The sequence below is a fragment of the Bidens hawaiensis genome, unplaced genomic scaffold (assembly GCF_021521415.1).
Source record: "Bidens hawaiensis isolate Kalapana, Puna unplaced genomic scaffold, B.hawaiensis_p1.1 tig00008841_1, whole genome shotgun sequence".
NCBI lineage: Eukaryota > Viridiplantae > Streptophyta > Magnoliopsida > Asterales > Asteraceae > Bidens > Bidens hawaiensis.
In genome coordinates this window covers 890,178-902,716 of record NW_027491637.1, presented here as the reverse complement: position 1 = coordinate 902,716, position 12,539 = coordinate 890,178, and the positions used below count along the sequence as shown (strand labels likewise).

At 35.7% G+C, this 12,539-nt stretch overlaps 1 protein-coding gene across 1 annotated transcript; it reads right to left on the bottom strand.

The window, feature by feature from the left end:
- Positions 1 to 8,970: 8,970 nt before the first annotated feature.
- On the bottom strand, positions 8,971 to 9,999 carry LOC143530082 (protein TIFY 10A-like). The gene is made up of 2 exons (XM_077025705.1): positions 9,800 to 9,999; positions 8,971 to 9,656 (listed from the first exon to the last, which is right to left on the bottom strand). The coding sequence occupies exons 1-2, from the start codon at positions 9,954 to 9,956 to the stop codon at positions 9,157 to 9,159; spliced, it is 657 nt and encodes a 218-aa protein (XP_076881820.1). The 5' UTR covers positions 9,957 to 9,999; the 3' UTR covers positions 8,971 to 9,156.
- Between the last annotated feature and the right edge of the window lie 2,540 nt (positions 10,000 to 12,539).

Below are 12,539 nucleotides of genomic sequence, written 5' to 3'. Positions count from 1 at the left end.
ATGCTTCCTCTTATAAAGGTTTTTACTATTTTAACTTTTAGCATCAACAACTAAAATGCCTATATAATTATCTTATAAATTATATATATAGTATAACTAAGAACTTTGGTGTACCAAAAGGATTTTTGGATATTAATTTTGTTTTGTTTTTTTATAAATTATTTTTTATGCTTATTAAATTGTGATGCTTTTGTATGTTGGTTGTTGCAAGTATTCTTAATGTTCTGGAATAAAAATTAAAAAAGACCATGCAAATAGAGGTGCACAAAAAACCCATACCCGGGATCAGACCCGAAAAAAATACCCGGAACCGGTTTTTTTATACCCGGGTATTCTATACCCGAAACCGGAACCGACCCTACCCGTAGGGTATGGATAGGGTATGCATTTTGAGGTCAATACCTGTACCCGGAACCTTACCAGATTTATACTCGTAAATACCCGGACCCGGCCGTCATACCCTATACCCGATACCCGGTTATACCCGATACCCCATACCAATTTTCTAATACCCGAAATAATACATGAGTTTTTATAGAATATTTTTATGTTTACTTCACAATATTTATGTTTAAGTTTTTGTAAAATGCATATTACTAAGAAAATTATTTCTAATTAAGTGGATTTATGGTTTTTGTAATATAGTTTAATTATTTTTATAAATTACAAAGCAAATTTAAATTTTAAACAAATAAAAAAATGTATAAAAAAATTACAAATTCATAACCGAGTATTAATACCCGGTCGTACCCGGTTCCAATACCCGAACCCGATCATACCCTACCCGAGTACATAGGGTTGAGTTTTTTTCCTCAATACCCTACCCGAACCCTACCCGATTTTTCTCAATACCCGATTTTCCAATACCCGATCATACCCGAAACCAATTTCATACCCGAACCCGGGTATTAGAAAAAACCCGATTTGTGCACCTCTACATGCAAATTCAAGGCCCTTCCAAAGAAAAAAATTTGTTGGGTTCAAGGCCCATCCAAAGCAAAAAATTTGTTGGGTTCAAGGCCCATCCAAAGCAAAAAAAAAAAATTGGTATTTATTTATTTTTTGTTGTGAAAACTTCTTGATTTGAAAACGTTTTTTTGGTTTCTTTTTTGTTTTTTATTTATTTGATATGTGTTTTTTATGTTTAAATATATTTACATAATTAAGAGTTTTTGCTGCCACAAGTACGTCATTGGGTCACTAGGCTACACGTTATTGATGCAAGACATTTTTTTTGTTTTAGTTTCGGCATGTAACGAACGTAAAGAAAACCGATCGAATGCCAATTTTGTTTTTGTTTTGCATTTTTTTTTGCCTTTTTTAGTTCAGGTACCTTAACAAATGTGTTGGAATCTGACCAAATTCACGTAGACTCACCGTTTTTGTTTGAGTTTCAGTATCGTAACAAACGTAACGGAAACAAACCGAAAGATGATTTTTTTTTCAGTCTGATACTGATAGATTGATATATGTGAAGATTGGATAATAAGGATAATATGGAAGAACGATTATATTATTATAAACGTAAAGAACGATTTCAAGATATTCTCGGGCCTAGCCCTCTCTCACCGCATACACGGGAGCCATGGCAATGTCATCTTAAACCTAAAACATACTCCCCTCTCCCTATTGGCTATTGATACCTATTTATAGAAATACAATTACACTTAACCCCCTCCCAAAATAGACAAATGACAATTAGGACTTAAACTAGAATATGATTCCTATCATTACTTCCCCCTTCAAAACAGTCTTGTCCTCAAGACTGGAATCGGCTAACTAATTTCAAATTCAATATGGAGATCGTCTTGGTTGCGTCTTCAGGTGGTCGACCTTGCCCATGCACTATCCAAAAATGATATGAACCAACAACACCCGCAGCAACCTGACTTGCAGTCTTGCACCAACCATGAAACAGTTTCCATAACAAATTTGATTTAAGGTTTGTATACGGATCAGGTGGTTTAGGATCCTCATCCAAAACAAACAGCTTCAAATCAAAAGAAGGAGGTCGGGTATAGGCGAGCCAACCAAAGTCCCAACCCGGTTTCCACTCAAAGGTTGAATGTATGTCAGATCTTATGACAAACTGAAAATCTTTCTTGCTTTTTCAGATACCCATCGCGACTTGACTCAAATTTTCGGGACGAAAATTCTTTCAACATCAATTTTCGGGACGAAAATTCTTTCAATATGGGAATGATGTGACACTCGTCAATTTCAGGTTAACTCCGTTAATCCAAACTCCGTCAATTCAAACTTCAGATCACTAGAACTATAACGCACATCTCATTACATTTAAACTAGGGTTTTAAATGACGCTTGACAATCACTACATATGTAGTCTTTCGGAATTGCACCGAAACGCACACGAGTCGACTCAAACCATTGGTGAACAAACGACAAATATCAAAACAATAAATACGTGATAATTATGTGTTAACATATATGTTACTTGATATGTTATGTGTAATGCTAACACAAGAAGCAAGAACTAATTGATTACACTATAAAAGTAATAACTAAAAGTAGATGGGCCATTGTGTAACATAATTATTATTAAATAATAACAAAACCCTAATCCCCTATCCCCTCCCCTAAACCGATCGCCCCCCCCCCCCCCCCTCCCTCTCTTCTTGGCTGCCGTAAACATACACACACATACAACCTTGTTTCAAGTTTTGTTGAAGAATTAAGGTGCTAGGAAGGTAATTAACAACTACTCTATGTATTCTAGGTGTTTAATTTTAATATTGAATGGGTTAATCAAAACCCTAATTCTCGAAAATTGATGATTAAGATGAGTTAGGGTTTGATTATATGCTTGATGATGAATTGCTAATGAAATTGATAACTAGTTGTGTTATTGTTGCTTGTTAATCACTTGTTCTTTGATTTTAAACTTTCAAGTAAAACCGTAACTATATGTGTAATGTGAAATTGATATGCATGGTTGGTTAATCTTGTGTCTAGAGTGTTATATGCATGGATTATGATTCATAGATTGTTGTTATGTTGAGTTTTGATGTAAACTGGTACTGGACAGATTGTTAAATTTATGTTTAGACGACTGTAACTGAAATTATTAACACTACAGTGTACTAGTTGAGTCTAGTTTCTAAAAAGTCCAAGTTTGTAATTTTTGGACGTGTAAAAGTTAACTTTTATTATTTTACAAAACTGTAGTGCAAGTCTGAATTGTGAGGTCTGCTGTTAGGCTGTTTTGAAATTATCATATCTCATAAACTACAAGACCAAATGGTTTAGTTCCACTTCTGGAAGTTAACATATTGAGTTAAGAATCTAACCCAATTGGTCTTGCATTAATTGAATTTACAATTTAACGGGAATAACAAATATCATTCTGTTGCGCATGATTTTGACTGCTGTGAGTTTACTGTAATGTTTTGATTATTGTGAGAAATCTATATGGAATAAAAATACAATAAAAATAGTTCTGGAAACCTAGCTCATGTGTGCTTCTGTGACGATTTTTGGTAAATTAATTAATGTGTTATGATCTGTTGAATTGAGTAATCTTTCCAAGTAGAATTCTGTCTTGATAAAACTAGCTGCTGAACTATGTGAAAATACATGAAACGTGTTTGTTGATCGATATTTGCTAGTTTTTGACTAAAATGCCCTTGTGGGGAATAATTACTAGTAATGTACAATGTTAGTACTCGATACTTATGTAGTTGTTTACACATGTAACGTGTCACCAATGTGTTTGTCGAGTCACACATAATTCACAAACGAAACACGAAATGTATCTCATGCATAGGTATTATGTGCCGAGTCTAGAGACTCAATAATAGTTCCAATACTTAGAGAATCTCATTTTTGTTTTAGAGCACTAGTGAGGATTTTCTTTGATGCGCATCTCTCGGATTTGTTTTTGAATTCTTCGCAAACAGTGAGTTTCACGTTTCCCTTTTACGCTTTTAAACGCTTTTTACTTGGGGGAGATAACATACTCCAAACACTTTAGATTTTGTTATCGGTTATATATCGCTTGTAAGGCTAAGTGGCAAACAAACCAACTAAAGTCCTTCATAACATCGAACCGTTTAGTATTTGTATAATAGCGAGTCACTGTTGAGTAGTACTACTGGGTTTGACAAACCCCACCCAACTCTAAACTCGACTGTAGGTCGAGTGGGTGTAATCTTGGCTAACACGTTACCATGGTCGTGGTTGACATGGTGGCAAGGCATATGATAAACAGTTAGCTTCGGTGTCGAACACTTAGTAAATACTTGTTTTATAGGCTAGCTACCTATTGATATATAATTGACTTAACACTATTTGGTAACGCAAACGCAAACGCAAAACGCAAAACGTAAACGCAAACGCAGACGCTTTATTTACATAAACTTGTGAACTCACCAACCCTGTGTTGACACTTTTAGTATGTTATTCTCAGGTAGCCGAGGCGGGAGCGCGGTATAGGATCATGCATTCGTTGAACACCATCATTTTAAAAACTTGTTTTGAACTTTTATTTATTTGGTTTTAAGTCGTCCTGTGTGACGCAACACTTGGTTATGATTTACGCTTCCGCACTTATTTAAACTTAAGGTTTTGTGATTTGAAAACTCTGAACATCATGTTTGATTATAATTAATGATTCCGATCCTGTTAGTTCACACCCTCTGACGGTAAAACTCCGTTAGTGGATTTTGAGGGTGTGACAGATCTGGGTAGATTACCCACGCCAAACGAATTGGCTTCAGAATGGGTGATTATTGCCTCCAACTGAACGAGTAGAGATGGATAATTAGGAGTAGAGCCTGAGAAACGATCCACCACATAGCCAATTTCCAGATCTAGAGACGGATCTGGTAGTGTAATATATTTTGAATCAGATCTGGATGTTAATGTCGAGACTTCATGTTTCGATTTAGCTGAATCCAAAATCGATGGTGTAGGAGTAATAGATTTTGAATCAGGTCCAGAGAAAACCTCGCCGGAAAATCCAGATCCCGACGAACCATCGACGTTCTGTTTTTCTCTCTCATCAGATCTGGACATGAGTGCCTCCAATTGAGCTATTACAGATGGAAGACCACCAGAAAAATCCCCCTCGGAGTCTGATTTGAGGCTAGAATCCGTGCCGAAAACAGAGTTGGAACGAGAATAGGGAAAGAACTCACCGAAATTGCCTCCCGAACCAGGTGTGACGCTAGAGATGGGCAAAAAAACCGGTTGGTGAACCGGTTCAACGATTTAAACCGAAAACCGGTTTTTGTAAAAACCGGTTTGACCGGTTTAGTAACCGCCGGTTCGTATATCGGTTACAAGTTCTAGAGAAAAAACCGGATACTGAACCGGTTATGGAAAAAACCGGTTAATTTTAAAACCGGTTATTATGAAAAAAACCGGTTATTAATCGGTTATTTTAAAAAAAAAAAACGGTTAATTAAAAAAACCGGTTATTAACCGGTTCTAACCGGTTTCTAAACCTGTCCTAACCGGTTAGACCGGTCCGAGTTTTGCACCAAAAAAACCGGTTAATAAACCGGTCCGGTTATTTAAAAACCGGTTTTTTTCCAGGCCAAGAAAAACCGGTCCGGTTATTAACCGAACCGGTTTTTTTAAAAAAACCGATTTGTGCACCTCTATGTGACGCCGGATGAATATTCCAGATCGGAGATCCCAGAGCTAAACAAACCATCGAGCTTCTCATGTGATTTCATCCAGGCTAAAAAGGCCAATCAAAATTCCCTTGAATCCTCCCGATCTGCAATTAAAGTGGAGAGAAAAGCCTTGATCTCAGTTACATCCGAGACGAGCTTGCTGATTTAGGGTTTCCATGATTGACTGAATAAAATGGCTGGTCAAAGGCAGGTCGGACCAATGATAGAGTTTGATATATGTGAAGATTGGATAATAGGGATGAGATGGAAGAACGATTATATTATTATAAACGTAAAGAACGATTACAAGATATTCCCGGGCCTAGCCCTCTCTCACCGCATACACGGGAGCCATGACAATGCTATCTTAAACCTAAAACATACTCCCCTCTCCCTATTGGCTATTGATACCTATTTATGGAAATACAATTACACTTAACACCCTCCCAGAATAGACAAATGACAATTAGGAGTTAAACTAGAATATGATTCCTATCAGATACCGTAAAGAACATAATGGAAGTTGGTCGAATTTGCGTAGATTCAACGCCTCAACACAAGGGATCGACAATAGTCAGGTTTTACTAACGCTCAAGTTTTACCAACCGATGTCACCCCATTGGTCCACCTCAATTTTTATATTTTTTTGATTTATTTTTTGTTTTAGTTCCGGTATAATAGCGCACATAACCGAAGTTGGTCGAATCCGCGTCAGCTTACCACCTTAACACTTAGAACCGACAAGGCTTCGATTTTACAACCGCTCGGTTTTACCGACCTCCCGGCGCAACGCGACGGGTAAAACTCTTAGTTTTATACTATTTACTAATTTAAATTTTGTCATTTGAAGTCTATCATTTAGTAAGACTGAAGTCAAAATAAAAACGCTAATGGGTGGTTTTTAAAAATGAGGGATGTTGCGCATGCATACACGCGTGTGAGAGAGGTTTTTAGCCTTTTTACTAGTTGATAGTGAAACGAGTTGGGTGATAAAGTAAAAAACATGTAATGTAAGGTGTAAAGAAAACATTTATATTTGCAATGTAAGTAGATGTGTATGTGATCAAAGTTGCTCTTGATCCACTTGGACTCATTAGAAGTGTGAATCACGTATAAAATAAGCTTGCTTAATAAATAAATTCAAGACCGAACTTCGTCAAGCTTAATTAAACTCGTGACTCACAAGTCTGAACGATCATGTTATTTATATTACCTTTTTAATATATAAATATATGTGTGTGTATAAATTATAATAAATATAACAACTTATGTTATATCATCATCATTATCGTACTCAGTAAATCCCACAAATAACAAAGTTATGGTAGGGTCCGAGGATTGTAAGATGTAGACAGTCTTACCTCTAACCCCGTAAGAATAGTAAGGTTGCTTCCGGTGAGACCCCGGCTCAATAGAAGTTTTGCATCAAGCCTTGGACATAAAACACATCACACACAACCATCGGGACACCGTCCGATTGGTGCATGTACCCTTGTCTTTTGGCTATCAGCGCCACCACATGATGTCTGATTAACATTCTGCCACTTTTAACGTTACTTTCACGAAATTAGTAAAATAACGTCAAAATTAGTGCAATTTCATTTTGTCCACCCGAGGGCCCACACATATATACATTAATTATATGCGCGCACCGCAAACAATGTCAAACAACTTATTTTATATACATTATGTTATATATAATTATAAATGCATGTATAAAGCTAATTAAATATTAATGAACGAGTCTAGCTTGAGCCGAGCTCGAACGTGAAAAACTACTCACAAACCGAGCTTGAGTACTCATAAGTTAAATGAGCTGGACGCGGCTCATTGACACCCCCCAAATGTAAGTTGGTGGTAAGGTGTTTAGAGGTAACAGTTGACATCAATAGTGCTTATTGTTGACACTTCAATCAAACTAAGAATGCATCATGCATGTGCCTTCTTAGAGCATCCGTTAACAAATAAACATATACATACTGTGACATCAGTTCATGTTTTGAGTTTTGACCCAAGATGCTTACTTAGCCCATGTTCTATTTATATGTATCTATGTGTAGGCAAAGCTCAAGGATAGTGATGATCGCCTGATCGGGTCGAAAATTTGGATTGAAATGTTAAAACTCTCCAAGTTAACGTGAAATTTATAAATCTACAAAGTCTTTTTGTAAATCGATGTTAAATTCTTCTTTTTTATGAATACTAATATGCTATATTGCTATGTATAGTTTTTCAAATGGTAATAACTTCACGTGTGTTTTACTAAAATAAAGTTAAACTTATGCTTGGAAGTTGGAACCTAATTCCACAAGAATATATTCAATAAGGTATAAGATTTAAGGTGTTACACGTCTTTCACTTATCTTTTCGTGTGACGTTTTATGCTCTTGATTGGTGGTGTCTTCCACTTTGTCCGATGTTATTTGGGTTGATGATTCTTTCATCTAGTCTTCTATTTTGTCTGATGTCATTTGTGTTGGTGATTCTTTCATGTACGAACGAAACGTGTCTGGTAGTAATAAATGATCTTTTGTTTATTGTCTCTTAGTTCACCCGCTCATGTGGATTCAAACTATTGACCAACTAAGGATGGTTCGGTTGTTTGGAAATTGTCTGGTCATTCTAGATTGTTTGGGAATTGTTTTGTCTCGGAGACTGATCTTTTAGCATTTAGGTGAAAAAGATTCCATAAATTAATATGTGAGAACCGGCCAACTTCCCGTAATTATGAGAGATAGAAAGAGGCAAGGAACGATAATTATATATACAGATAATGTAATTGAGTGTTTGTTTTGCCATAGAACGTTTATCTCAATATTTAGATCGATATGCATGATAATATTAGGCACTTACAATAACATATTATATCATCCGTTCATTATTAGTTATCATATGTTTGTATTTAGACCAGGTGTAGTGGATGTTAGCCTTACTCCAACTCAACCACACGGGGCGTTAAATTCCATTTCGTAAAGATGAGGAGGCGCCAAGGGCACCAGCGCCACTCTGATGGCAGACATGTAAAGTCGAAGGAGGTGGGGCCACTTGCAAATCAACCAATCATATATTTTTTATTTTTTTTTTATTTTATATTCCGTTAAAACCAATAGAATTGTTAAAGAATGAATTAATTAAATCCTCATTGCCTATGTGATGGTGTACATGAATTCAATTAATTTACTCAATTTAAACCGGTTGTTCTTAAATTTGAGACACGTAATAAAGTATATGGAATAGAACATATTATCCGGTAGTATAACAAATAATTGAAGTTGCAACGAATTATCACTTCTCTATTCAAACTATCTAAAATTAAGTACAAAACTACAAATACATATCAATCGTTAATATCATACAAAACAAAGATATTTGTTTAATAAAATTCTTAAATCATGCATCCGGACAACAAGTTACAAACAAATATCTTACCTTAAATTTACATCAAAGTCCTTCAATAAATGAATATGTTACATTTGTCAAATTCTGTTTAGTAAGTGCTAGTTATGTGCCTTATGGCTTACTTATTCAAGTCAAAACTATGCTCGTTTCCGGATGTCGAACCACCCGGAGACTGGGCATTTGTTTGATAAGGCGATGCTCGCCTGTCTTTCCTTTTAGCCAAAAACTTATGCAAAGACGCTCTTCTCGCAATTGGCAAATCAGAATCCTTCGCTTCACCAGAAACAACCTTGGATGTAGAGGCCAATTCAACATTCTTCTCGAATTTTTCTTTAGGTTTTGCCATTAACATAAGATCTCTCACTCTATCAGCCGGAACATCATCTACCACTATTACTTTTCCTCCGTAGAAGATGGTCATAGGTGCAGTTTTCGGTTTAGCGGAACTAGTACTTGCTCTGTTCGTGAGTTCACGCGACGAATCTAGGATAACATATTCCGTAGGAGGAGCAGGAGGAGGAGAATTTTTTAATTTTAATTTCTCCAAAGTCTTTTCCCCAGTATCATGACCTATGCTCCTTAATAGGTCAATAGTGGTCGTTTCTGCCGCAGAAGCCTCTGTTAAAAAATATATTATTAGAGTTTGAGTATTTATATTGTTACCATAAATAAAAAAAAGTATTAACTTATGTTTCTATATATTTATCTCTGTTGTACTTCTATATATAGTAATCAATTGACAGATCTAATACGAAAAATACCTGTAGCGTCAAATTTCGTATTGATCCCAAAATTAAGATCTCCAATATCGCCATTTTCTTTGAGAAATAGGCTCAACCGGTTGCAAGTCTGCACAAACTTGGACTTCTCTGCGGGATTGGTGCCGGTGGAGAGAAAACGTCTAGGCTGCGCCGACATGGCTAATGGAAATTTGGGCGTGGTATAATCGTGATGGATAAGGTGTGAGTATGAACGGAAGGTTGGCATCGCATTTTAAAGGAGTAACCTGATGATGGTAGGGTCACCCCTCCATTAAATTAGAGGACCATTTCTCGTGATTTATTAAGGACGTGTTTATTGTTTTCAAGATAAAAGTGTGCAAGTTGACTCCCTCTCATAGTCAGGTTGGGCACACAAACTGTTCCATTTTTAAATGATTAATATGTCACACTTGTAACTCTATGCATATTTTATATTCACCACGAAGTTTAAAAGATTTAAAGTTGTATAATAAATACTGTCACACTTCTAGCTCATGTCGGGGCGTGTAAAACGATTAGACACGAGATACAAAAATGGTGGAGATGAAGAAGAATACAAGTTTGTAACTTTTGTTGTAAGTTGTTTGGGCCGTCATACTTAGTTGGTTCCAAACTTCCAATTATTGGGCCACGTGTGTTTGGTTTGTTTGTAATACAGACGTCGTTCAATTTGATATGCGTCATTTCAAGCTCTGGTCACAACCGGCCTGAGGTTGTTGGCATCATTGTTTGTGCACTTTGATTTTGTCACATTTCTCACAAGGTAGCTCACAACTTGATATGTTTTCGTGTTCGGATTGGATTTTCAACAACTAAGATTGAGTGAGGAATATGCTTTGTAATAAATTTGTATGATATAGTCGATATATCCAGGATTTTTCATTAGTGAGGTTATAAATCGGCCGAGTCAATCATATACGCTTCAATATGAAGTCGTAAGTTAAAAGTGGGTAGATTTAAGACGTGCCACTCATTAAAATGACTTGACATTAAGATATACCTAGGCAATTGTAGCGGATAGCATTACCGTAAAGATTTATCCAAGTTTGACCACTTGACACTTCTAAGCTAGAAACATCAATGAGAGTTTTAAACGGAAATCAAGAAAATCTGGTTCGAAGACAAATGGTGAATGCAACTCAATGTAAGTTATTCGAGATTGACTTGTTAAAACTTGAATTGAATAGAGCTTAAACGAGCCCTAGCACAAGTCTAACAATAATTGCATGTGTTTTAATAGACGATCTCAAGTCCGAGCTTCAATTATCGACTCCGAGCTGGCTCACAACTATAATAATTTTTTTCGTATATTACTATATTGTCATCTAGAAAAATTATATTAGTGGGCCTAATTTGACTAGAGTGTCATTTCACCTTTAAAATAACTAGCAATGTTGAACACTAGATTGAACACTAGCTTTGGGGTTCAATTTGGCACAATTCATTAGCGATTTGCGGAAAAACTCATGGGATAATCAAAACATCCAGTATGGATATATCAGCAGGAGACCGGGTGTGTGATTAATTATTAAAATTTTCAACGGTTCCAAACGTGTATAGTATTACGTGATATTAGAGAATGATATTATGATACCCATCATAAAGTGCTAACAAAGTTTAAGAGTTTTAGCAAAACGTACGAGAATGTTGGGAAAAAAAGAACTCCAATTTAAAGAAAGTGAGAATGACCGAGAGGATTTAAATGTATTAGCGTTGAACACCGAGCGAGCATCTTCATTGGGAGGAACTTAAAGGGGTCAAAAGGTCAGATGCGAAGATTCTCAGGCAGATGGTTTATTGTTTGTTTACATTATATGCCTCAAAACAACAAAATGACGCATTGAAGTTTATATTTGGCAAATTATTCTTTTTATTAAACAAGTAGATATATTTCTTTAATTTAATCGTACATGTGTGGATGGAAGTATATAGTTGTGTTCCACTTATATATAAAACCCAAATTGCACCTTATAAATATGTGACGATAATAAAGGTGTACTTTTACAAAAACTGTCATAGCTTTATAAAACAGCCCACTATATAGAATAATCACATTACACATACTTGTCTGTTTGAAAGTGAAACTAATAACTTACTTTTTAATTTTTTAACGGTCACGAGTATATACACATGGGCATAAGTGTCAAAATGACACAACTATTATACATGTGATCATGTACTTTTAACAAGTTGAGAAATTTTTTTCCCCTCAAATGTTTATTTATTCAAAAGCCAAATTCTTACATTTATCATTTTATCCATTTTACTTCATGTTATAGACGTTTCATAATGCATTAGAGCGTTATTGTTAAATGTCTTAATCAACCTATGCTATCACAATTTACTAAAACCTTGACACTTTAGACTAGTTAATCGAATTTGATCTCGTGACTGGTATAAGCTAACACAACTAAACAGTCCAAATTTGATCTCATATGTGATCCTAGTTAATTAGTTTGTTACATATCCAATCCCTCACGTGGTTTTATTTCATGACTCTCAAGACAAATCAGATGACCCGGCTAGTTTTCAATCATCTTTCACACCTTTTTGTTCGTTTTTTAACCAGCCTCTCAAATTTCGAACCCTCACCATACTATTACTATTGCTGCTGCTACTGCTACTTTACAAACGCTAGGACACCCTTTTAGGGGCTTTTTGTTTGTTTATATTATGAGGCTCAATGCAAATGGGGCTTTTTTGTTTGTTTATATTATGCTGCTACTACTACTGCTACTTT

Excerpts from the sequence above, each read along its gene's own strand:
- LOC143530082 (XM_077025705.1), bottom strand. The coding sequence starts at position 9,956 with ATGTCGGCGCAGCCTAGACGTTTTCTCTCCACCGGCACCAATCCCGCA. Across the intron at positions 9,657-9,799 it reads TACGAAATTTGACGCTACAG|AGGCTTCTGCGGCAGAAACG; the intron begins GTATTTTTCGTA and ends ATTTTTTAACAG.